This window comes from Camellia sinensis, chromosome 1, assembly GCF_055761805.1.
Source record: "Camellia sinensis isolate YWXY chromosome 1, ASM5576180v1, whole genome shotgun sequence".
In the NCBI taxonomy this organism is placed as follows: domain Eukaryota; kingdom Viridiplantae; phylum Streptophyta; class Magnoliopsida; order Ericales; family Theaceae; genus Camellia; species Camellia sinensis.
Window position 1 is genome coordinate 250567395 of NC_138961.1, and position 27232 is coordinate 250594626.

The window sequence follows — 27232 nt, forward strand, 5'->3', positions numbered from 1 at the left end:
ATGTTATTTGTCCTTAAGAAAATTCATTATGAAAATTATAAAAAAAATATTACAATAAAAAGAATTGAAAAAAAAGGTAATTTGGTCTCTATGAAAGGCACATTTAAAATCTTTTTAATTTTTCATGATAATGGAGTTAGTTGAGAAATTTTAATTCATCGTTAACAAATGTTCTAAGAACACTTGTTAATAAAACCATCAGAAAAATAGAAAAACTTATGCTGTGTTTAGTTGGGGGATTTGGGAAGAAATTTAGAAAGAGAAAAAGAAAATGTGTATGAAATTAGGTAAAATATCTACTTTTTTCCTTTTTTTTAAAAATTCTTTCCTAAATCTCTCAACCAAACACAACATTAGAAGCAAAAGACCTCGGCCGCACAGTTTGGCCCACAACCCATTTCCCAGTTGGACCTGGATTACCTTCTACACAGATATGGGGCCGTTAAAAGAAATTTCCATTGAACCGCAGTCTCTCTCTCTCTTTCTCTCTCACTCAACCTTTTCTTTTTCTGAGTAAACTCAGGGCAAATCTTTTCTCAATACACATCCCTATTAATTCAATTATTAAATAATTATCTCAATCCACATCCTTAAAATTACAAATAAATCCTTTACTCGTAACTTGTACACACACTTTACCCTCAAGTACACGCACTTCAATTTACCCCAATTTACATATCTACTTCCACCCACTTTGGTGAGGACCAAAGTGCCTTGGTTCAAACAGGAAGAAGAAGAAGTTCAAACAGGAAAAAAAAAAAAAAAAAAAAAAATCTGCACTTTCCTCACCTCCATTGAAGATTTCGTGAGCTCCATTGAATATGTACTAAACACTGTTAAAAATCTTGTTTAAGGTAAGAAATCTTTTAATTTTATTATTACGTTTATTATTTTGATATTACATTGACAATTTTCGGATCTCTCTTCACTCCATTGGCATAAAAGTATGTTTTTCCCGTAGCTGTAAGTGCTGTGTAGATCGCGGCACTGGGTTGTCGAAGATGTGTGTTTCATTCGGCACTGGGTTGCCGAAGATGTGTGTTTCATTCGGCCCTTGATTTCCAAATATTATGTATAGTTTCGACTAATGAATTCCGAAAAAAATACATGAGTTTGCCCTTTTAACTCCAAATGTATTATATATTTTCGGATCTGTAATACCGAATAACTGCAATAATTTCGGTACTTCATTGTTGAAATATGTTTGTATTTTCGGTCCTGAAGTGTCAAATGGTTTTTTTTTTTTGTTGTGGTAATAAATGATATAGAACTAGGTTACATAGGCCACCAATATTTGTTTTACTTTAGGTTCTTTTCCAACAATTTTATTTTATGGGTATGTTTATGTATTTATTTTTTTTCACGAAATTGAATGCATAATAATAGAAACAAAAATCTGTGCCATATTGGTATTTCCACATGATATTGTTAGCTTAGTAGTTGGGTCTTCATAAATTTTGTTAGCTAAATATCTGAACAAAACAATTGCATTATATAGAGTATTAAAGCTTGAGTTATTTTGCCTTTGGGGTTTGTCATTTCAAAGCATTGAAATTGGTGCCAAATTTGGTCTTTGGTTGTATGCTTACAACTTCAAGAAGTTTACAATCAATGGCATGTACAAAGACAAGTGATGGGCAGTCCTTTGATTGTTTGAAAAATGATGTTGGTATTGATTAATGACTATGTTGCCTTGGTAAATTGGCTGAAATGAAGTTAATCTGTTTTTCGCATGTTGAGAACATCAACCAAACTAATTGATGAATGGTGTGTATAGAATACAAATAGTTTTACTATATCCATGTTTGCATTGTAATTTTTCAACAAATCCTAGTCTAAATCTTTCATAAGTGATAGGGTTATGTATTTAACTTATTTTGTTAATTTCACATCATCCAAATTGTGAATTTAATGGTTTATAATTGCGTATTAGATTTCATTAAGGTGGCATGGTTAGGCTACTTGTTACCTGCATTGATGTGATCCTTTTATGGGAGTGCTTATTATGTTTCATTATATTGGGTTAATAAGAACAACTTTTCTTATGCAGATGGATGTCGGTCCTAGTAAACGTCGGTCAGTAATAGCTTCGAACAGAAGACTCCGTGAATTAGAGAGATGTGGACGTGGACATGGACGTGGACGTGCCCGAGTGCATGATGATGACATGCACATTGCCATGGATGATGATCCTATACATGGTGTACCAGTTATGGATGATATTGCTATGGATGATGACCCTACTGGTGATGATGTTGACATTGTTGTTGAAGATATCCTTACTCAGCCATTCCGGGAGGTCCAACTGATCCATCAATCCTTAAAAGTTTTAAAAGTCATCTTGCCGCAACTATTTGGAATGGTGCTGATGAAAGGGGGCCCCTAAAGTGTCATAATCACTCATCTAAGATTCGTTCGTGGCCGTGGTGGGAACAAGGAAACAATGCTACATTTGTAAACATTGTGGAGATGTCAGGACTTACACAATTAGCTCGTTGCACGTACCGTTTTGTCAATAAAATTGTAGTGTCTAGTTTTGTTGAGAGATGACAACCAGAGCCAAACACCTTCCATTTGACTGTTGGAGAGATGACTATCACATTGGACGATGTCGCCACTATCCTAGGGCTTCCCATTATAGGCAAATCTATTAGTGTACATAAATTGTCAGAAAGGTGGGCCATTGCATTAGTAGTTAATACCTTGGAAATTGATGAGCAAGACGTCAGACATGAGATATGTAATGCTGGAGGCAATTCAGTGAGGCTTAAATGGTTGAGGGCACACTTTCATAATGTCACAAACAATGATTCAATAGAAAGAATTGCATGTGCAGGTAGAGCATACTTGCTATTTTTGTTATGTTGTACACTTTTCAGTGATAAGACTTGTACTAGGGTCCCTGTTGTTTATTTGAGTTTATTGTCCGATTTGATGACTGTATCTTCATATGCTTGGGGTGTTGCTGCATTAGCATACTTATATAGACAGTTGGGGTACGCTAGCAGGTCCGGCGTGAAACAAATAGCCGGTTATATGACACTCCTTGAGGGATGGATTTATGAGCACTTTCGTGGATTCCGACCACACTTGAATATGAATTACACTTGAGACATGCCACATGTTTACCGTTGGACTTCTCGGAGAGAGTCTAGTGAAGAGACACAGTTGCAGGCTTTTCGAGAGGAGCTTGATAGGTTGGGTGTACATGATGTAAGTTGAAAAGTCCTTCAAAACTTGAAACTCTATATCATACAAAATTTACAGTTGTCATATCTTACAGTTTTTATTGTTTGTAGGTTATTTGGGACTCGTACCAGAGTTGTAGAGATGTCCATCCATGTCATCCAGTTACGTTCTACCATGGTTGCCTCAAGTGTTTGGAAGTAGTTGAACCATATCACCCTGATAGAGTGTTGAGACAGTTTGGCAGAGTACAGACAATCCCTAATCCACCACTTGGCCCTATGCGGGCTTCTCGAGGAGCCACAGCTCCACGCTACAAATGTTATGTATGCATACTTGGACATCATTTGGGAGGCATGGAACAACCATGTGTTATCTGATCGGAGGAGGAGTACACCGGTATGGCAACCTTGGGATTGTGTTCTTGGTTACATGGATTGGTACCAAACCATTACCCATATGTATGTACAAAACCCAGCGCGTCGTTCTCAAGTGGACCCGAATATCCATCATTATCAATATCCTAGCTAAGACGCACAGGTATCCTTTTTTCATTTACATTGCAAATTATTTATGTAAACTATTACAAGTTTGTACATAATGTTATATTTGTTCTCGTAATGCAGCGTATGTCACAGATACATTAGATTACTCATCCTTTCATTGAGGCTGGCTATGAGGACAATGTTCAACATCCTAGTAGGCTTTACTACGCGATTGATGCAATCGAACAACTTCTTCAAGATCAACACATTAGTGAAGCTGCGTCCAACACATCCACTCAGGGTCGGTTTGCACCCAGCTCTTCCACTGCACATCGTTTTGGAGCACATTACACTCGCCGGTCACGTAGTTAATAGTAGTTCATAATGTTAACACAAGTAGTTTCTGATGATGTTGGTGGATGTATAAGGAGACAAATATTATTATTATCTTCGGATTATGTATTTTTTGGATTATGTACAAGCACACATGTAGTTTGTGATGGTATGGATGGATTGAACTATTATTTTGTATATATATTTATTTTTTACATACTTGTTTAATCTTATTACTTTTTTAACAGCAATTGCACTTGGTTAATATTATTTTTATTACGTTTTGTGTTCAGACAATGTAAAAATAATATGACATCCATTCCATAAATTAGAGAACTATAACGCATATAATATTCTATCTTTCAAAAAAAAACTGACCATTACAAAATCCAATGGCAAAATGATATCTTTCTCGTTACTCTATGCTAGTAAATCATAAAAACTAATGACTTAAAGCTGTCATTACTACTCTGTAATACCTCAATCTATGTCAACTACATCAAATGTCTCTCGAGTAGCTACATTAAGTCCTATGTTGTCTTCGAATTTTTGAACGCGTCTAATATATGCATTCTAACGCACAAGGGTGATGGTGAACTCGCCAAAGCACGACAATGGGAGGAACTGGATGACCAGCTTCCAAAAACACCTGCACGTACATCCAAAAAATTACATATCTTTACCAAATACATAAAATTTACAATTACACAAATATTAGACAACAATATTTAGTTATTTTCATAACTTTTACCTGCACAAAATGATTTCCATTGACAAATCCAATGGCAATCTTGCGACGATCAGCTAGGGTTACTGGCGGTGATCTCAAAGGTAAGAAAGTGAGACACTGTTGCAATGACAAGTGGTACAAGACTACATTATAAAATGATGCAATAAGATGCCCCATGTCAAGCATAGTCATCCAACGATCAAAGCTTGGGCTATTTTCAAAATATAAAAGGATGTGTGTCAGCTCCTTAACCCTCTCATGCGACCCATATAGTACGACGTATTCATCTCTATGATTATTCAATTCAAGTAGTAGATCATGCCTAACTTGCACCCAATCATTCTCTCCAAGACCAAGTAAACCTGCAATAGCTCTAAATCCACAATTCCCATCACCATCTACGTCTTTCATCAACTTTATGAATGGTATTAACATAGGCGGGAAGTCAGCAGCATATGCACTCGATAAACTTGTTCTTCTACGATATGTCTTTGTCTTCACATTCCGCTTCTTCTCATGCACTTTTGAAGTTCTCTTTTTCTATGACTGACTGGAAGCTAATGTGCTCTGGCTATCATGCTCATCGTCAACCAACTCAAATGCACACTGGTCACGACAACAAGATATATTAATTTTCTTATGTCCTCGACGTGGATTAGGTTTCACATCGGGCTCAATAAGAAAAGTGCTCGCTGGATTTGCAATTTCCCTCAACTTCTTCAACATATCCAATTGCGTGGCAATATCAGACTCTTCGAAACGCTTCAAAATCAACTCAAGTTCTGGGATACAAGTCAATTCCAACTTCTGTTCCTTCGGATTATGCACACATATAGTAAGGCGCGTCCAATGTACATGTATGCTATTAAGTGGAATAGGACGGCCTTGTCTCATGTAATCTGCAATCTCGTGAGCACAAGGTAAACCATGTGTGCGCCTAAGAACATACCCACATGTTGCAACATCAATTCCAACTGAATTTGCTCTCTTACTCTCTGCCAACACGTACTCTAATGCACAAATAGACACATTACCCGGAGCTCTCTGAATTGAGAAAGTTTGATTTGATGTTGTACAGTTGTTAAACTCTTCTCAAATGATGCTTTAACTTGAATGTGCTACAACTCAAGTAGACAATGTATTTTTTCAAATGAAACCTCAAATGTCGTTTGACTTGAACCTAGTTGCCTTTTCAATCTAGCATGAGAACTCTTAACCCTGTTCATATGGATGTAAACCAAAATAGTCAAGCATAATAATTAAAAATTACAATATGATTTATAATAAATTAAAAAAAAAAAAATCTTACCGATTGGTTGTAACATTGCCAAAATGCATACACATGTCTGTATGTACCGCAATGAATTTTTCTTTATACAGATTCAACCAACTCACAGTAGCACACTTGATTGCCTCCGAATAGTTACTGAAATCCTTATGTAGTGTTGCAAGGTGATCATTGTGTTCCTCTTCAGTCGATGACAATATCAAATAGTTCCATGCAGTGTTAAACTTGTCCCATTTTTCTTTTGTCTCAAACATTTTCTTGCATTTTGTCAATACATTCTTATTAATATGCCAACAACATAACAAATGTCGAGCATTCGGAAAGGTGTTGTCAATGGCATTCATCAAAGCAAGCTCTCTGTCTGTGACAATGACTTCAGGTAAAACGCTGTCGTCCATAAGATCACGCAATGTTTGTAACGCCCATGCATAATTATCAACTCGCTCAGTTTGCAAGTATGCGATAGCCACAGAGAATGTCATAAGAGTTGATGTTACTCCCACAATTTCAAGAAGAGGAAGCTGATATCTATTCGTCTTATATGTGCAATCCATAATCAACACACGAGGGAATGTACGAAGCAAATCCAAACTCACTGGATGTGCCTAAAACAAGTCCGTGACAGTCATAAAGCCTTCCTCACTTCGATGACGCTCAATGTACTTATATTTCGCTAATTCACCCAGCAGTTGTTGCATCTGGGATCTACCAGCTTTCTGTAGAACCCTACATCGATGTCGTACATTGTAAATTGTCTTCATTGTGCTCGAATTGAGAGCATCCCTCTGTTTGAGTGTAATGAGCAGCTGTTTTGGTCTTACTAGGCTCTTTGACATATCAACTAATAGTGACTTTTCATTAGTTGACAATCTCCCTGCATATGAATGTCCTTAGAGATACTCCGCAGCTGGATGATTATGCAGCCCGCAAACTACATTCAATGTCCATTCATCGTTTGTTTTCAACTTGAATGCCCTCAAATCAAATGGACATTCGCAGTTCTTCGTACCAGTTTGTCTCAATAAGTTTTTTGGGTCATCTTTCAACTTTTTACGCAATCTATACTTCTCACTCCGCTCACAAGCAAGATAAATTCTTGGTCTCTTACGACCGCCATCATAGTCCGACGTCCTTATAATAATAACAAAGCCATTTATCCTTTTGAACTCACGTACCCAAGTGAACAATTCATCTTTGTTGTCGAAAACCTACATACAATGTCACACAACTTTCATAATAACAAACTAAACAAACTAACTAATACAAATTTATGAACTTACAAAATTTATGTTAAAAATGACCTGTTTTGCTGTAAAATAGCTAGCACAATCCATCATAATATCCGATCGAATCTCAGGTTCTTCAGTGTATGCCATCTGAAGAGAAGGGGGAAAATTTTAATTCGGTTCTACAAATCCGAAATAAATAAAAAAATTCAGAAATAAAAAACCGAAATAATAACAAATTTCGGAACACTAATGACGAAATTATTAATTTTATTCGGCACTCCAAAATCGAAATACATTAAAAAAATCGATTTTTAAGGAACGAACTATTCATATTATTTTGGTATTTTATTTCTGAATTAATTCAACAAATACGATACTGCCTTTCCGACTAAAAAACGTAAAAAAATTTAAAAAAATACTACACGATTTTACCTTTTCATCACTGATTTTGCTGTCACCATTGCTTGAATTTGAACTTTCATAAGTTTGTAACTCTTCCATATCAAAATCAAGTAAAAATTATTGAACTAATAATTAAATGATGTTAATAATTGAGTATAAACTTAAAGATTAAAGCAATATGGAAAATGTTTTGTTTGCAAATAACAGAGAGGAGTATAGAGTGTGTAAGAAGTAAAGTAACTATAAAAGAAAAATTACGGTTTAATTTTTTTGTTTCAAAAAGTGTATATTAAGATATTTTTACTTCTAAAAGATGTGTATAGAGAATTTATATATATAATATTAAGGCCTCGTTTGGGAACAGGCTAATTTAGTAACTTTTTGGCTATTTGGTTAAAAAAGTAGGTAAAAAAAACTTGTATGTTTGGGATGACTTTTTGGCTAATTACGAAAAGATATGCAAAAAGTAGAGAGAAAAGAGAATCTTTGACTTTTTGGTATGAGTTGTTGGCTTTTTGGCTAATTTAGTAACTTTTTGGCTAATTGGCTAAAATAGTCTCTTGCCAAATGAGGCCTTAGAGTGTTAATCAATAGCTATTATAATAATTTTTAATTAGAATATACTTATCATTAAGTTAATTTTTCATTAAGTGTGGGATAATTCTATTTACACATCCCTAAACCTCTCAATTCACACTACGTTCTCCTGTTTACTCTGTTCACACCACAATTGAAAAGTTTGATTTTATCTCACTAGGCACCCTTAATTTTTTAAGTAATACCAAACTATCCTCTTCTTCAACAAACCCAAGCCTAAACCTAAACCTTAATCGTAATCCTAATCCTAATCCTAATCCAAATCACTACCACCACCAGCAACAGCCGCCACCATCGCAGTTTCTCGCCTCCGGCCGTCACCCCTCCACCGCTCTTCATTCTCCCACTCTCTCGTCGTCGCCCCCTTTCCCATCTCCTGCATCAGCCTCGTTTAGTCTCTTATACCCTGACATTAGATATCTCTCTTTCTCTCTCCCTCTCTCCTGTCGTATAGTGGTGGGTTACGGCGATGTGAGTTGCGATAGCGGTGTTTGGAAAGGCGATGGGTGGTGGGGTAGCACGATTGGAAGGTTGCGATAGGGGTTGTGATAGTGGCCAGAGGGGGAAGTCGTCGGACAACAGATGGAGGTGAAAAGTCAGTCGCATCAACCATCGCATCCGCCATAGCTAGCCTCATCTATTCTCTTCTTTTTTTTCTTCAAACCCTAGATCTATGTTTTCCAGATCTCTCTCTATTGGTTATGGTCGTAGGAATTGTTGGTGATGGCAATGGCCGGTAGCAGAGATTGGGCTGTGATGGTAATAGAAGAGAGGAGTCGTGGTGTTGGTGGTTGAGAATTGCAACCGGAGGTGCGGAGGCTGCTGATGATGATGGTGTGTGTTGAGAGATTAGGGTATAGAAATTTGTCCAAAAAGGTAATTTTACTGTGGTACAAAATTGTAATATAAAAAAAAGAGAGTAATAGTGTATGCTGAGAGTGTTGAAGATGTGCAAATAAAATTTCCCTTAAGTTTATCAGCTGGGTGGAAATAGAATTTCCCTTCGCACATGCAGTAACTATGGTTCTGCCCTCAATGAAATTACCATTAAGGACACATCACTCCCACCTCACCGCCGCCGGCCGCCACCGTTCCACCACCCCCAACGTCCTTAGAAGAAGAAGAAGAAGGCGGCAGCGGAAGGAGAGGTGGCAGCCAGGGGTGGTGGCTGTTTAGGGTTATGAATTGATGGGGGTGTAAACGTAGCATTGAATGGTGTGTAGTGAGATGATGTATGGTGTGCAATATGCATTTCGAGTTCTTCAGACCCCATGAACAAAAATATGGTAATAGTGATTTGATTGAGGGCATAGATTTTCTCTTTGAAGTGAACACAAAGCACTCAAAAGACTAATAGCTTTTCCTCAGTTTTCTTGCCAGCCAAACAGTCCATCATTTTAAATTTATTTTCACTAGTTTACTCGATTGATTTGAAAATTATGTTGTCTTTTGCAGTTATCACAGATGATTGTTCGAGTTTTGGTTTACAATTACGTTTTTTGTGCTGATTAATTCAATGTCTGTGTGCTTGGTGCCAAAAGCTTTTATTTCTTTGTGGAAAACTGCAATGATTGTTTTTGTAATTATGTGTAGTGATGCTTTTAGTTCTCTTGTTTGTCTTGCTGATTTCCTCAATCTGTGAGTTTAATTTCATTACAATCACAATTTCTTATTTTATTTATTTATTTTTCCATTACATACACACATACACACATATATGTATATGCATATTTATATACAATACATGTTTCACATTTTAAATTGTGTATTGGAAATGTGATGTGATGTTGTCGTAAGGTTTTGTGGGATTTGCTTTTTCTCTATTTGGCAGCATGGAATTCAAGCCCTGGATTTGTAGTTGAAAAGTATCTTAGTTCAAAATTTGAACCAAGGTCGTTTCCAATTCCAATTCCAAGGTGTGAATTCCACATTGCCAAATATAGTTTGAAAAATGCATCATGTGGCAGTATTTTGTTGTTATGTCATCTAGGAAGGATTATGAATTATTGTTCATACTATGGGGTGCATGTTACCTTGAGGAGGTAGTGAAGTGTGGTCTGTTTACTCAGATAAGCTGAAGATTAGGTGTCACTACTCGTGTGTACCAAACCAAACTAAGCCTTGTGTCCCAGTTAGGTGGGGTTGGCTACATGAATCCTTTTTCGCCATTCAGCTCTATTGCTTTCATTGTTTTCATGTAGGCTGCAGCATGTAATTTGGCAATATGCAGAACATACCTTGGTGTTACCGTTGGGGGACACTTCTTGTATTTGCTACTTTTAGTTTTTTTGGTTTAGCACTTAATTTTTTGGTGAACAGGATGTAGTTTTTTACTAGGAGTACAAAGTAGAAAATTGAAGATTGATAATCTTGAAGATAACAAAGGTCAGCATGTTTGTTATCTTGCACCAATCTAACCTGTTGTATGTGGCAGCTCATAAAAGTTCTCTTGGTGTTCACTTGAGTATAATATTTAATTGCTTTTGCTTTTTCAAAGTGCTTGTGCCTCGTCAATCCTCCTTCAATGGAAGTAACTCGTTCTCTCTCACATTATTATCAAGTATAATTCTCTTTATTTGGATAGGTTTTATTGATTCCAACTTAGTGCTTGCAGTATGCTCATATCCTAAGCTTGGTTCCATCATGATCAGTGATGGAAAATCTAAAGGCTTTCACTTAAAAAAATATTATTTGTTTACTCCTGTAAATTGTAATGATGATATTGTTCTTATCTATTTTCATATGTGCTGCTTCGTATGGCCATTGCCAAATGGTGACTACTTTTGAGGTTGTTTCTAGGGAATTTTGCAACGTTAGCTGAAAAGCTCCTGCATTTTCCAGGTTTGAGAGTTTTTGCTGCTTCAAACCTTCTTTGCTTCTAGATATATTAAATTGTAATTCAATTTAACCTATATAAGCGTTCCTAGACCGCCTATCCCTTTTTCTTTAACAAGAGTTGATGTCATTTTTAGTTCCCTGGTTTAGTTCATGGATGTGGCTTACAGTAAGGTATCAGTAATTGTTTTTGTATATGTTTATCATATCTTACTTTTAACTTCTTTTTCTTTTTAATTGCTCTTTCCGAATTTAGGAGATCGATTGAGAAAGCACATTATTTAATCCCTCAAATAAGATGGTAAAACCAGAGATGAATGACCTGCCGGACTGTTCTTGCTCAGGATTCAATTATATTTGAGGATATTGTTCTCTTTGTAAAGCATTTTAGTTCCCGAAATGCCTTGCTTTGACATAATTTTTTGGTCATCACTTCTGGTGGGCCCATTATACTGACATGCACATTTTGGGAACATTTTGACAGAGCCAGGTCATCCTGTTTCCTCTGCAAAGTATGCACATCATGAAATTGAATGTATATTCTGGAGAACTCAAAGCTGGAAACAATTCTCATGTCCTTCTCAACAACTTCACCGTTCCTCGCTTCAACTGGTTGTCACCAGTATTTCTTTGGTTCAGGTAACTCCTTCCCTCCAACCTGGCACACAGCGACACACACACCACCCAATTACAGGTTGTATGCTAGTAGCTTATTTTTTCATTATCTGAGCTTATACACATATGCTGAATACTTAACAACTAATAGAGAACGACTTTTCAAGGAGGAAGTCCAGTCTGTGCTAATGTTAACATATTTGTTTTGTCTGGCTAACTTTCTTAAATTCTAGGATAATCTCATAGATTTTATCGCCATTTTGAATGTAGCTGACAAGATAAATTAGTGATTTGGTGCTTTGCAAATTGAAATTAAAATATCAGCAGATCATTGACATAGAAAGATATAGAAATTGATTGGTCGTGCACATCCATATACTAAATGTCCTTGTCAAATCTGTAAATGTTAAGCTTTAATATGCTGTTAGGAATTTGTTCAATTGCATACAATTAGTTCTAGTAATTTTCTTTGTTTTCTCTATACAATAAGGCACATAAGTTATACAGGTTGATACATGTACTTCTGGCTTTACATATTTCTCCACATGGTTTGTTGTATCCTAGTTATAATTTATAATCTCAGAATTCTAATTATGTTATTTCTATAAATGGATTAATAATTATGCAAAATCAACTTGTCCTTTTCTGGTCATTTATATTTATACATACATTTTTCTTAAGTTGTATGGTTCTGAGCTAAGAAGCATGAATACAAGCACGGATATGAACACGAGTCACAATGATTTTCAAAAATTCAGATACACATACATTTTTCATTAGTTATTTGGTTCCAAGCTAAAAAGCAGAATTGAAAATTTCAAAGGAAAAGAGAAACTGTATATTCAATTGTGTGACAAATACAAAAGAATTACATAAATATTTAGCCTAGGCTAACCCTAAAATAGGAAAGGAATGGTCACAAACACAAACATAGACACATACGCGGTCACAATATGGACATGGGACAACGGTTTTAAAAAAGAAAATTTTGGTCAAAAGTCCCTCAACATAGTTGTTTAGTGTACAAAGTCCTTCAAAATAGATTCCTCACACAACAAGGACACAAAACCAATTCTTGAACTATCTCTCATTATATAGGTCTCTATTGATTTGTATCGATTTAGAAAGAGAAAAAGAGAGGCATGGATGATGTGACCCTCCAATGTGTTCTTGTCCCTCACTATCGTCGATGTTGATGTTGTCTCATTCCTCACCATTGTCATCGTTGATCTTTTCGTGGCGACACCACACGAAGTCATATAGTTTCCATTACCCTTGCAATAGATGAAGGAAGTGTATGTCTCTCCCATTTCAGTTCCACAAAAAAGTTGTCCTAATTTTTGTTTCGCAATAAAATTAGAGTAAAATTTCAGTCTGAAAATTTTTATTTTATTTTTTATCCAATCAATAGGATTGAATTTTGAAAACTGTTTCATATACATATTAGACATATATTTAGGAATGTCTAAAATTAATTTTATAATTTTTGGAGCTAGTTGAATTTTTTTTAAAATCAAATTTATATCTTCTTTATTTGATTTGTGTATTTTAAGTCATAAGAAATTTGATATGAAAGATCAAAAGTGTTATGATTATTGTGGTGGTTAGTCATGGTGATGGTAGTGGGGACATTACATTAAAGCTAAGAAGTACGGACACTTCTAAGAAGGTGACGTATATGTGTCGGACACCGACACTCTTTGGACACTCTTAGGACACATGTCGGACACTCTTTAAGACGTGTCCTATTTTTTAATTTTTTTAAAGATCCGGACACTCTTTGGACACTTGGAGGACACGTGTCAATCGCTTAAATACACGCGTCTATCGATTAGACATATGTGAAACTAATTATAAGTTTAAACAAAACTACTTAAGATATAATAATAAAACAAAAATCATATAAATTTATAAGAATTTGTATTATATTGCATTTTTTATTATCTTTGAATGATATATTCATATATATAACATCTAATAAATATATAAAATTATATATTTCATGCGTGTCCCCAACGTAACATGTCGTGTCTTACATTTTTTGAAAATTAATGTATCGGCCTGCCCGTGTCGTATTTGTATCGTGTCCATGCTTCTTAGTAATAAAGTAACTTATATTCGAACAACGAAATTTTAATATGTGATTTTTATTTTTAATCTAATCAATGGAATTGAAATTTTAAAAACTATTTCATATGTTTATTAGACATATGTTAAGGAACTTCCAAAATTAATTTCATGATTTTTGGAGTAAGTTGAATTTTTATAATCAATTTTAGCTCTAGTTAATTTGATTTTTATATTTAAGATCATAAGAAATTTGATTTGAAAAATCAGAAGTGTGGCGATCATTGTTGTGGTTAGTGATGTGGTAATGTAGTGACGGTATTGTAGAAACATTTTTATATTTATACGGATTTATTTATTTTTAAACTAATCAATGGAGATCAATTTTTGAAAATTGTTTCATAGGCTATTAGATATATATTTAGGAACTATTATAGTTAATTTAATTATTTTTGGAAAAAGTTGAATTTTTTAAATCAATTTTGGCTCTTGCTTATTTGATTTTTATATTTAAGATAATAAATAGATTGATGTAAAAAAATATAGAAATATTTTGATCATTGTAGTAGTTAGTGATGGTGGTGATGAAATTTCATTGTCCAAGTTAATGTTAGCAGGGTAACAAATTTTAATGTGTCAACACTAGGTTGGACGGTGAAATTTTGTTTTATTTCTCTTCAAAGTTTCAAAGCCAACATAGATCTTGTTTGATAGATCTTTAAGAGAAGATTCAAAATATATAAGTTCTATCACAAAACAGTTAAGAAGTTAGAAGTTTTAAGCTAAGAAGCATGAATATATACACGTCGACTCAAAATTTTTCAAAAAATGTAGAATACGACACAGAGGGACATATGCAAAATATATAGTTTTATATATTTATTATATGTTATTTATAAAGATAAACCATTATTATATATCATGCATATGAATATTCAATTTGAAGATAATAACTAAATGCAATGTGACACTAATTTCTAAAATCTAAAATAGAAAAATAGGTATAAATTTAAATTGTTTTTCTTTTATCATTGAATTTCAAATTATTTTATTTAAACTTGTAATGTGTTTCGTATGTGTCTAAGCGATACATATATGTTTTTCAAGTGTCTAAAGAATATTCGAGTTTACAAAATTTGAAACAATAGTAGGACATATTTTGGTGTGTGTCTGACATGTTTTGAGAACTGTCCGATGAGTGTTGTGTCGGGTGGGGCATTAAATTGAGCAAAAATATGCAAACTTTAGTATTATTCACTTGTCAATCATAGATATCAGCTTAAGCACGTTGGACACTTGTTGAATATCATTATTTGCTATAACATGAACACGAATGGACATGAGGAGGTTTTTTTTTTTGTGGTGAAAATGATATTTCTCAAAATTTTGTTGCACTTTCATTTTAAGCTAAGAAGCATGGACACAAGAAGGTGACGTGTTCGTGTTGTGTTTGTGTTAGACATCAACATGCGTTTCCCTCACGTGTCGTGTCTTGCCTATTTTGAAAATTGACATGTCGTCATGTCCGTGTCGTGTCCGTGTCCGTGTTTCTTAGCTTTTAAGTATATATTGGAAGAGCTTTTTTGAACATACCATAAAGGGCATTTTAGTAATAAAGCATGTTGTTAAGTAGGGTTTTGGGTTGGGCCCTATAAATTGTGAGAGGGACAAACACACGCCGTAGCCATCCTCTCCACCTCCACAATTGAGTTCATCATCACTCCAGGTATGACTTCATGTGATTTTCTTTTTCTTCTTTCCACATCCTAAGTTCTATTTCTTTATGAAATAACAAGTTACTTCTATTAGATACTTGAATTTCACAATTTGTTATGTTACCGTCTAATTTGTATGCTCTTTTTCCCGAAACTGTGTTGTGATATTAGATATGTGTTGTCACACTGTTACCGCATATCAATCATATAATTTTTTGGAATCCCTAGGAATATAGATCGGACGATTGTAATTTGCATGTTGTTTAGGTTGTTAATGAAGCTAGATTTTAATGCCTCAAATTTCTCCTAATTGATGAAGATGCAAAAGGAAGATTGTGATTTACCTGTTGTTTTGGATTCTGATTTGATTATCTTATGGTATATGCACGAATTTTGCACGGTTGATACTAGATTTCTAGAATTTATTCCAATTTATCGTCTTGCTTTGAATGCGTGGAGTGTGGGGTAGCATTCGAGGTAAGTGCATACGCTATTGAATCCATTAGTTTTTGATGGTTTTGATTGGCACGTGTTATTAATATAAAATCCACTGTTTCAAAAAACATAGGTTGGGTATTCTATATTTGCATGATATACAATAATGATTATTTTCTTTTTCTGATGTGGTATTCTACTAAGTACATTGTGTTTGTTAGGTTAGTTTCATCAAGTGTGCTTTTTTCGTGAACCTTAATAGATGTTTTAATGTATTTGAGTTCAATCCCAATACTTTTTGTGTGCTCTAATTTTGTCCCCACCTCTTTTTGGTAGTTTGTAAATCCTACAATTGTTTAATTAAGACTTAGCTTTTGTGGCGTAAGGAGTTGTTTGATAAAATTAAAAATTGAAATCTGAAAATTGAATGTTTGACTTTTTAAAGTGAAAATTTGTTCGATAAAATTAAGAGTTAAACTAAAATAAGTTATTTATTTGATATGTATGAAATTTACAATTTATTATTTTCAATTTTTTTAATCAACTTTTATATTGTGATGATGGAGGTGGAGAGAGAGTGGTTTTGGTGATGGTGGATGGGTGGTGTAATGGAGGTAGAGGAGTTGTGGTAGTGGTGTGGTGGTAACAATGGCAGTGTAATGATGGCTATGGTTGTGGTGGTGGAAAGATCGTGGTGGAGGGTGGAGGATTGTGGTAGATGTAGTGGAGGTGGTAGTGGTAGCCATGACTGTGCCAGTGGTAATGAGATGATGGTGTCAATGGTATTGGTGGTGATGGCGTTGGTAATGGTGAGGTCATAATAGTGCACATCAATACTTCTACATAAACAATTATAAATTTAATGAGCATTAAGTAAGAATATTGTTACTTAAATTTTCTTTACTTTTAGCTTCAATTTTAACAGTCAATTAGATTTTCAAGTGATACAAATTGTGGTTATCAAACGTACTTAATTGATTTCACTTAATACATTCAGTTTTAAGTATTGAATTGGTTTATCAAACACCACCTAAGTTTTTAAATATATTTGCTGTTTAAAGTTTGTTATTTGTAACAAAGATTACAAATATATATAGTTATAGTTCCTCATATGAAGTTTACATGAGGTCTCCAATTTGGACAGTCCAGCCCATAGTCAATTGACTCCTGAAAATTGCACTAGGTTGCACCGACTCCACCCTGCAAGGTGTAATGGTGCACAATAATAGTTGAACTTACGGATGGACGGTTGGACTTTGGGCCGAAGAGCCGTATTGGCCCATTGGGGCGGATAATGTCATTGTGGACCTAAAGCGCGATTCAGACTGACAGTGTGTTAGCCTTGCTTCAACGACGCTGCGTTGCACGTGCCAAATATCCACGTGCTTGTTTGTGAATACTTTGGACAAAACAGTTATTAATGGCGGCCTGTAAGCAATTTCGTCTGGGAACGACGATGTTTGAAACGCCAATGTGGCTTTCATTTTGCAATATCTGACATCGTTGTTGATATTGGTTTTCAGCAATTTGTATGACGTTGTCCATGGGCATCCTTTCTTGTCTGCGGCAGCATACGCGTTTCCAAAATATGTGATGTCCACCGGGCATGTAACTGGGAAGGTAAACCGGGCCTGTAATTGATCATCTGCTCGTAGTCGTGTGTCTCGTATTTCAACTTCCACACGACTGGTTGAATTAGATGGACACTGTGGTCTGTAGCTTAGTTTGCATTTGTTAATTATCATTGACTTGAATGTAAGCTTTTGCCACATTGCGTCGCCTATTTTGGGATTGGTTATGGATATGTTCGACACCGGTATGTTCGATGTTGCGTCTATGATCTCGGTTTCCAATTCACCTTCTTCATTCTCATGAAGATCATCCGTAAGTCCGATTGGGTTGATCTCCCCTAACATTATGATTTTAGAATGGTTTTAGCGCAGCGGTCTCTCCGAATTGTCAATCACACAATTCGTTTATGAATTCGGAATGTATAATTCATGTTCTTATATAAAGGTTAAGTTCATAGAGTTGGGAGAATAATTATATATAAAACGACATCGCATTGAGGCCATAACTCACTCTCAATGACGTCACTTACTCCCTCTGATGACGCAAGTCACTCTCTAAAAACTTTACTGATGTTAGAGAGTTAGGGAGTTATATATGGTTCCCGGAGCGTTCCACTAATATTACCTGGGACGCTCCCCCCCCCGCGCCACGTGTCGTCCCCGGATTGGTGCTCTCCTTCGCATTTGGTGCCGCGTTTGTCGGCTAAGGGCTCCGCTCCACTCCCAGATCTGCGGTCCAGATTAAAAGATTGAACATGGCAAGCGGTAGCGGGAAATTTGAATTGAAGCGGTGGGTCCAGTCTTATGGCCCATGCTCTCTCTCCTTGATACATCGTTTGCCATCTGTTAGTATGGGCCATAAATGTGGACCATGCCATACTTAGTACATGTACACGCTTGTAGCATCGAGTATTTTAACTGTTCTTCCAAATTGAACACGGTTTTTGTTGACCCACGTCACGGTCAACATGTTACGCCTATAAAATAAAATCGATGTGATTCATTTAATGCCCGGAGTTTCATCATCGATTATGGCCTACTTGGTCATGGCTTTAACTTTCCTGATTGCAACCCTTATATCTTATGAGGAGACATTGATTCATTTAATGATCCATGGGATTTGAGCCAGACCAAAGGACATCAATGGATGACCTTTGTCCCATGTATGGGAATGAGATCCAACTCCTATTGGGCCATGTTTTTATGTTGGCTGGTTTAACCCTCAGCCAGCTTACTTTGCACTAATAGATTGATCATTTAAAATAACTCAATGTTGGTTTCTTTTGGCTTTTAATCTCTTATTGGTTTTTGATGTTTCTGTGATTTTTACAGATCTAGTCTTGACAAGAACATATATGTTGTAATGAAACTCTTATCATATTGGGAGTATAAAGAATATCAACAATGCTACATAACCAGAAAAAATACGTGGAAAAATGCCCTGTGTTTGAAATGTGTAGAGCATATTCATTCTGGCTATGACCTACAGCACCGCACCAAGTTTAAGTTTACACAATAGCATTAAAATTCTTGGCACTTTTTCTTAGTATATTTGATGGGTACATTGCAGTTTTGAAAGAATATTCTTAGAAGTGATAAACCACTAAGAGAAGTTTTTGAAATGTCTAGTATCATTGAATCGTGGAGTTACTTGTCATCAATCAGGTTCTCATGTAATTATGTTTTATCTATTACGTTGCATGGACCGTTCAATATACCAATTCCCTGTTTTCACATTAAACCCTAGTTTTCCTTGTTGGTTGTTAATAGTTGTGAAAATATTTCATAATTAATTCAGATTTAAGGCCCACCTACTGCTAAATTACTTTGCCACATGAATTCATCCCAAAAGGTCAAGGCTAGATTATTAATTTCTCAAGCCCATGACAAAGAGTGTTATTTGCTGGAAATTTTGTATTATTTGCCTCTTTTATTTAGAATTGATATGAATTCCTGTTTGCTTGTGCTGAAAGAAGTCATGGTGAGGAAAGGAAAGAGAAAAAGAAGGTTCACTACATGCAAGCGTAGGAGATTGAACCACAGAACCAACACAGATGCCAGATCGTGGGCAAATCTCCCTGGTGATATGCTTAAAGCGGCTGAATTTCATAGACAACCTCTCGTTTGGTGGTGTCTGCAAGTCATGGAGGTCTGTTTCTGTTGCTCACAAGGAAAAATTCTTGGCATCTTAACCTCATCTGATTTTCCTCATAGCTGTTTATGCTAAGCGAGCATGTTCCTTGTACAACATATTTGATAAAACGAAGTACAAGACAATGCTGCCTAATCTGGTGGGTAGGACCTGTTAGGGATTCTCTTGTGGATACGTCATACTGCAAGATAAAAAATTGAAACTGGATGCCATAAATCTTATTACAAGAGAGGAACTCCATTTCCCTGTTCTACCTGAATACTTTAAACATTTCTTCTTACCTGAATTTCGCACCGTCCTTGCTTACTCAACCGTGCTTTCAGAATTTGTGTTGGTGTTTGTTCAGAAGCCTGGTGAAGTTGTATATTATTGTCAAGCCGGAGGTGAGGATTGGACTGTCTACTCGTTTGCTGACAAACCATGGCTAATCATGGATCTAGCTGTTTTTAAATGGTAAAAATTATGTTTTAACCGATTGTGCTGGAATTGGAATTTTTAAATTGTGGCCTAATCCCACCTTGATGTTACTGGATTTCTAGGGCACCCCTAGTTTGAGCACTCCGTATTTGCAGTTGGTGATTTTAAATGAGGAGCTGCTAATGCTTGATAAAATGCATTCAGACCCTCTGACTTACAAGCTGGACTTGACAAATATGGAATGGGTGAGGGTGGAGAGACTAGGAAACGTGGCATTGTTCAAGCACAAAAACCAAAGTGCTATAATAAGTAACCCATCCCGGGGGGGGGGGGGGGGGGCGCAATAGCAGCTCCATATATTACATGGACGGTAAGCGTTGTGCAAAAGAGCCCAGGGTTGAATGTAGGTCTGAATGCATTTTATCAAGCATTAGCAGCTCCTCATTTCAAATCACCAACTGCAAATGCGGAGTGCTCAAACTAGGGGTGCCCTTGACATCCAGTAACATCAAGGTGGGATTAGGCCACAATTTAAAAATTCCAATTCCAGCACAATCGGTTAAAACATAATTTTTACCATTTAAAAACAGCTAGATCCATTGTTTGTCAGCAAACGAGTAGACAGTCCAATCCTCACCTCCGGCTTGACAAAAATATACAACTTCACTAGGCTTCTGAACAAACACCAACACAAATTCTGAAAGCACGGTTGAGTAAGCAAGGACGGTGCGAAATTCAGGTAAGAAGAAATGTTTAAAGTATTCAGGTAGAACAGGGAAATGGAGTTCCTCTCTTGTAATAAGATTTATGGCATCCAGTTTCAATTTTTTATCTTGCAGTATGACGTATCCACAAGAGAATCCCTAACAGGTCCTACCCACCAGATTAGGCAGCATTGTCTTGTACTTCGTTTTATCAAATATGTTGTACAAGGAACATGCTCGCTTAGCATAAACAGCTATGAGGAAAATCAGATGAGGTTAAGATGCCAAGAATTTTTCCTTGTGAGCAACAGAAACAGACATCCATGACTTGCAGACACCACCAAACGAGAGGTTGTCTATGAAATTCAGCCGCTTTAAGCATATCACCAGGGAGATTTGCCCATGATCTGGCATCTGTGTTGGTTCTCTGGTTCAATCTCCTACGCTTGCATGTAGTGAACCTTCTTTTTCTCTTTCCTTTCCTCACCATGACTTCTTTCAGCACAAGCAAACAGGAATTCATATCAATTCTAAATAAAAGAGGCAAATAATACAAAATTTCCAGCAAATAACACTCTCTGTCATGCGCTTGAGAAATTAATAATCTAGCCTTGACCTTTTGGGATGAATTCATGTGGCAAAGTCATTTAGCAGCAGGTGGGCCTTAAATCTGAATTAATTATGAAATATTTCCACACCTATTAACTACCAACAAGGAAAACTAGGGTTTCAATGTGAAAACAAGGAATTGGTATATTGAACGGTCCGTGCAACGTAATAGATAAAACATAACTAGATGAGAACCTGATTGTTGACAAGTAACTCCACGATTCAATGATACTAGATATTTCAAAAACTTCCTTTAGTGGTTTATCTCTTTTATGAATATTCTTTCAAAACTGCAATGTACCCGTAAAATATACTAAGAAAAAGTGTCAAGAATTTTAATGCTATTGTGTAAACTTAAACTTGGTGTGGTGCTGTAGGTCACAGCCAGAATGAATATGCTCTACATATTTCAAACACGGCATTTTTGCACGTTTTTTTTCTGGTTATGTAGCATTGTTGATATTCTTTATACTCCCAATATGATAAGAGTTTCATTACAACATATATGTTCTTGTCAAGACTAGATTTGTAAAAATCACAGAAACATCAAAAACCACTAAGAGATTAAAAGCCAAAAGAAACCAACATTGAGTTACTTCAAATGATCAATCTATTAGTGCAAAGTAAGCTGGCTGAGGGTTAAACCAGCCAACATAAAAACATGGCCCAATAGGAGTTGGATCTCATCCCCATACATGGGACAAAGGTCATCCATTGATGTCCTTTAGTCTGGCTTAAATCTTATGGATCATTAAATGAATCAATGTCTCGTCATAAGATATAAGGGTTGCAATCAGGAAAGTTAAAGCCATGACCAAGTAGGCCATAATCGATGATGAAACTCCGGGCAGTAAATGAATCACATCGATTTTATTTTATAGGCGTAACATGTTAACCGTGACGTGGGTCAACAAAAACAGTCTTCAATTTGGAAGAACTGTTAAAATACTCGATGCTAGAAGCGTGTACATGTACTAAGTATGGCATGGTCCACATTTACGGCCCATACTAACAGATGGCAAAAGATGCATCAAGGAGACAAGCGTGGGCCATAAGACTGGACTCACCGCTTCAATTCAAGCGCTTGCCATGTTCAATCTTTTAATTCGGACCGCAGATTTGGGAGCGGAGCCCTTAGCCGACAACACGGCACCAAATGCGGAGGAGAGCACCAATCCGAGGATGACACGTGGCCGGGGGGGGGAGCGTCCCAGGTAATATTAGTGGGATGCTCTGGGAACCATAAATAACTCACTTCCTAACTCTCTAACATCAGTAAAGTTTTTAGAGAGTGACTTGCGTCATCAAAGGGAGTAAGTGACGTCATTGAGAGTGAGTTATGGCCTCAATGCGACGTCGTTTTATAAATAATTATTCTCCCAACTCTATGAACTTAACCTTTATATAAGAATATGAATTATACATTCCGAATTCATAAACGAATTGTGTGATTGACAATTCGGAGAGACCGCTGCACTAAAACCATTCTAAAATCATAATGTCAGGGGAGATCAACCCAGTCGGACTTACGGATGATCTTCATGAGAATGAAGAAGGTGAATTGGAAACCGAGATCATAGACGCAACATCGAACATACCGGTGTCGAACATATCTATAACCAATCCCAAAATAGGCAACGCAATGTGGCCGAAGCTAACATTCAAGTCAATGATAATTGACAAATGCAAACTAAGCTACAGACCACAGTGTCCATTTAATTCAACCGGTCGTGTGGAAGTTGAAATACGAGACACACGACTACGAGTAGATAATCAATTACAGGCCCTGTTTACCTTCCCAATTACATGCCCGGTGGACATCATATATTTTGGAAACGCGTATGCTGTCGCAGACAAGAAAGGATGCCCATGGACAGCGTCATACAAATTGCTGAAAACCAATATCAACAACGATGTCAGATATTACAAAATGAAAGCCACATTGGCGTTTCAAACATCGTCGTTCCCAGATGAAATAGCTTACAGGCCGCCATTAATAACTGTTTTGTCCAAAGTATTCACAAACAAGCACGTGGATACTCGGTCCTTTTCAATCTTTTTGTTAATGGGTTTACTTGCTTTAAAGTCCTCTTCAATGGGTTTTCACTTTCTTTGACTCTCTCCCTCCATTAATTTGACATTTCAATGCAAAATGTGTGTAAAGAAACCCTAACTGTTACTGTCGGATTTTCCTTCACAGGTATCTTCTTTTGGCACTTCAGTCATGAACTTTTTGCTTATGAATTTGTGTTTATATATAGAGTGTGTTTTAGGGATTTTCTTTTTCTTCTTTTTTTTGATGATAATGTGGCTACATTTCTTTGTTGTTTGAGGTCTTTTGACTCTTGTGAATGGTGGGTTGTTGTTGTGATGAAGTTTGTTTGAGTAGGATTTGAGAGGTTTTAGCTGGGGAAGAAGCTTCAAAATGTTTGTGTTTTCTCGCAGACGAATGAAGATTGGGAGGTAAATCCCTACCCATAATCTTGGGTATATACATGAATATTTACTCCTATGTTCACATAATGTTATGCATATATAGATATGGAATTTGGAAAGGTATGGTAGTTGTGTTGAATGTGAAACTATGTTGGTTAGTGTGATTAGTTCTGAAGACTCTGAATAGGATAGAAGTTGAAAAATTAGAAGCTTTACGAATTTGAAACCACCAAATTAGTTAGAATAGACTTCTTTCACTTTTTGTGTTAGTCCTAATCTTCTTAGATTTTTCTTAAATTTTGTATCTCATAATAACTCAATATCTTTCTATTTATTTATTTATTATTTTTTGTTATAGAACTTTATATTTTTATTGTCAGATTTGGGTTCTAATGATGAGAAGTTTGGGATGTGCATTGAGATATATAATTTTAAAATAAGAAATCGGCACTTGGGCGCTCATTGTCTCTATGGTAGTCACAATTTTATTATTTTCTTATTGAAGGAGGTAGTAATTACCGTGGGTGGGAAGTGGTGAAACCATTGTAGTGGTGGTGGAGGAGGTGGTAATTGTGGTGGTTGTAATCACTCCCTTCCCCTTCTTTGTTGGGTTGGGTTTCCTAATTTGTGGGATTTATTTTCTTTTTCCCTGTGCTGAAATTCTTCTTATGCAAAGATAGATGTTTAGTCTGCTTTAGAAACTAGCTGTCAGATACATTTTTAATGCTTCAAATTCTGATAAACGAGATAGTCCTATGTTTATGGTTGTGAGCTAGTTACTCGTACTTGGTATGCGCTAGTTTTGTGGCTTTGTTTTAATTATTATTATGTTTTATGATTGGCAGAGACCGAGAGGATTGAAGGCCATGGGAAGCAGCATGGGGAGCGATTCAGAATGACGGTGAAGGAAGGATGGGGGTTACCTTTGGATTTTTATTTCTCTTCTTTTTTCTTTTTTTCCTCTGATCTGACTTTTGGGGAGGGGGGGAGGGAGAGGGAACAGGGTAATGTTATTTTGTGGCTTTGTATACAAAGTAGTAATTTTTTGATTGAGAATTCTGAATTCAATTTTTGGGTATGTTATTTTGTGGGTAATGGTGATTGGATATTAAATTGAATGGGAAAGTGAATTAATGCTACATTTGCTATTTGAATGATAGTTATTATTTCATATTAGTGTTATTCAGTTTTATTATAGGTATTCTTTTAGTTCAATCACATAAAATTAGCATAATTTTAACCAAAAAAAAAAGAAGAAAAGATAACACGGCGTTTCTAAAAACGCCACTATCATACTAACAGTTTGAATTTTAAAAATTAGAAAAAGCTGTGACGGTGTTTTAAAAATGTCGTTAAAGCCGTAGCGATGTCACAATACCATTAGGGTAGGACATTTTGCGGCATTTTTAAAAACGTCATCTATGCTAATATAACGGCTTTTAAATGTCATAAAGCTATAACAACGGATGCATTGTCGACGTTTGGTACTAAACGTCATAAAAAGAAATAGTGACATTTTTTGCACCTATAGCGGCATTTTTTAAATGCCGCAGTGAAGTCAAATGTAATTATGTCAAATTTGTGATAATTACAAATGGACTTGAGATGTGGATCATATAGTACAATATTAACTCATAAAATAATAAATAAAATATAATTACAAAATGTGATTATTCTAATTTTGTTGAATAAAATGAAAGAACAAACCTCCAATGGGAAATATTTCAATTTAATAATAAAAGGTATAATAGTAATAAATCAAACTAAACCAAATTAAATTAAGTCTTAAATCTTATCAAATGAGGTCGGCTAAAAAATATAATGCTAATGTATTCAAAAAATAAGAGTTTAAAAAGTGATCATTTATGATTTTATTGTTTGAAGAATACAATGTTATAAGTCCAATAAATTATTCATTCTTTAATTGGATTAATTTGATTCGTAAAGAATATGATTCTAAATTTTATTGGCTAAGCATTCCAAACTAAGCTCCAAATGGTCAGGTGGAATCTATAATTATTAATCTCAAGACTTTGGAATTTACTAGTTTATTGGTGGAGAAAAAATAGTTTTTTTTTATATGAAAGATATTTGTTAGGTACCAGTTTAAAAATATTTTATTTGTTTTTTTTTTTTTTTCTTCCTTATTCTTCTTCTCTTATGGCTTTTATATTAATTACGAAAAATTCAATGTTTTATAAAAAAATACCTGTTGGCTTTTTTGGCTTTTGAAGGTTAATATTGTAATTTTAAGCATACCAGCAAAGATCATTCAGTCCTTACAGAAGATTAATTGCCAATCAATTATCAGACGATTGTGTTTTAGTTCTCTCAGTCTCAATGAAGAGAATTTTTACTGGTGGCTTGTTTAGGAAAATTTAGTAAATAACAATTAAGTGAAGAATAATTTTAGAATTTCATTAAGTAAAATGAAAAACTTACAATGATCTGACCCAGCCTCGTAGAGGTTTACAGCAACAACTATTTGAAACTACTCCTATGAATGAAGTGCAGTACAGGAATTTGAAGTACATAAATGTAAAGAACTGTAAAAACTAGAAGGAAAAATGAAGTAAATAAAACTGGTTTTTTGCTCTGAGTCTGGATGCTTCATTCTGGAGTGGACTTCCAACCGTTGAAATGTCCTCCCATGATTACTGAACATACTCTCTCACAGTCGGTCCCACTACGCCACATTGCAGTTAGGCTTCCCTTCTGATTTTAAATTTAAACTTTGTAAGTAACCGTTAGGTCACATCACCTTATATCCCTTGATTATTCCAGTGCCACGCAGATCCATTATTATCAATACGGGCTGGCACATGTCTGATTTGGATTAGCAACTTATATTAACTCCCTAAATTGCCTCCTTCATGCCACGTGTTGAATTGTGATTGGCTTTTACAATTTATACAGCCAACATTACTCACCGCACTAATATACCGAATACTTTGTGATATTAGTGGGTCAAGGCGCTTTACCCACGTCCTAGGACGTGCATGGGCTTTGCATCTTCTTAGAAATGCAATCGACATCCCTTATTGCAGTGGTTGTACTGCATTAAATTCTCTTCTATGCCTCGAACATTTCCCACTATCTGAGCATTCGAAAAGGCTGATACAGTTCGCATGGCCAAACAAACCTTTTCTTACGTAGATCAAGCAAACGAAGAGTTGTTAGATAATGATGTTCGCCCTCGAAAGAATTTTCATGCATTTATTAGCCACACATATCCATCTCCATTCATTCAAGTCATGGAAGCTTTTGCAATTCATCGACCTTTGAATCAAGAACCTATTGTTCACAATTTTTTAGTCCAAGACTTTGCAATAATGGATATTGGAAGCTCTTCTTCTGCCACAAAACCTTCTGCGTGGGATGAGGCTGTTGCTTCCTCTTCTTCTTCTAAAGCTTCCGGCTGGGGAG

General features: G+C 35.7%; 3 protein-coding genes and 1 long non-coding RNA gene across 11 annotated transcripts; 1 reads left to right on the top strand and 3 right to left on the bottom strand.

Moving 5' to 3' along the window:
• Positions 1-4563: 4563 nt before the first annotated feature.
• On the bottom strand, positions 4564-5145 carry LOC145823100 (uncharacterized). Its single transcript, XM_082922269.1, has 2 exons — positions 4756-5145; positions 4564-4653 (listed from the first exon to the last, which is right to left on the bottom strand). The coding sequence occupies exons 1-2, from the start codon at positions 5143-5145 to the stop codon at positions 4564-4566; spliced, it is 480 nt and encodes a 159-aa protein (XP_082778395.1).
• Positions 5146-5274: 129 nt separating this feature from the next.
• Positions 5275-6767, bottom strand: LOC145823101 (PKS-NRPS hybrid synthetase cheA-like). Its single transcript, XM_082922274.1, has 4 exons — positions 6732-6767; positions 6044-6627; positions 5892-5952; positions 5275-5778 (listed from the first exon to the last, which is right to left on the bottom strand). Exons 1-4 carry the CDS (start codon positions 6765-6767, stop codon positions 5275-5277), a joined length of 1185 nt encoding a protein of 394 aa, XP_082778400.1.
• A 145-nt stretch (positions 6768-6912) lies between these two features.
• On the bottom strand, positions 6913-7752 carry LOC145823104 (uncharacterized). Its single transcript, XM_082922275.1, has 3 exons — positions 7684-7752; positions 7324-7398; positions 6913-7230 (listed from the first exon to the last, which is right to left on the bottom strand). The coding sequence occupies exons 1-3, from the start codon at positions 7750-7752 to the stop codon at positions 6913-6915; spliced, it is 462 nt and encodes a 153-aa protein (XP_082778401.1).
• Positions 7753-8426: 674 nt separating this feature from the next.
• LOC114308079 (uncharacterized) lies at positions 8427-24945 on the top strand. 8 transcript variants are annotated; one of them, XR_014348570.1, is made up of 6 exons: positions 8427-9126; positions 11342-11462; positions 11570-11724; positions 15401-15493; positions 23747-23833; positions 24652-24945. It is a non-coding gene; the product is annotated as an uncharacterized LOC114308079 (long non-coding RNA). The 8 variants fall into 8 exon arrangements; XR_014348574.1 differs by lacking the exon at positions 23747-23833; XR_014348568.1 differs by lacking the exons at positions 11342-11462; positions 23747-23833 and having other exon boundaries at positions 8427-9536.
• Positions 24946-27232: the final 2287 nt, after the last annotated feature.

Coding starts and splice junctions, on each gene's coding strand:
- LOC145823100 (XM_082922269.1), bottom strand. CDS start 5,145: ATGAAAGACGTAGATGGTGATGGGAATTGTGGATTTAGAGCTATTGCA. Junction 4,654..4,755: donor ATGGAAATCATTTTGTGCAG/GTAAAAGTTATG, acceptor ATGTACGTGCAG/GTGTTTTTGGAAGCTGGTCA.
- LOC145823101 (XM_082922274.1), bottom strand. CDS start 6,767: ATGTACGACATCGATGTAGGGTTCTACAGAAAGCTG. Junction 6,628..6,731: donor TAGGGTTCTACAGAAAGCTG/GTAGATCCCAGA, acceptor GACTTGTTTTAG/GCACATCCAGTGAGTTTGGA. Junction 5,953..6,043: donor GGCAATGTTACAACCAATCG/GTAAGATTTTTT, acceptor CCATATGAACAG/GGTTAAGAGTTCTCATGCTA.
- LOC145823104 (XM_082922275.1), bottom strand. CDS start 7,752: ATGGAAGAGTTACAAACTTATGAAAGTTCAAATTCAAGCAATGGTGAC. Junction 7,399..7,683: donor GCAAAATCAGTGATGAAAAG/GTAAAATCGTGT, acceptor CCTTCTCTTCAG/ATGGCATACACTGAAGAACC. Junction 7,231..7,323: donor GCTATTTTACAGCAAAACAG/GTCATTTTTAAC, acceptor CATTGTATGTAG/GTTTTCGACAACAAAGATGA.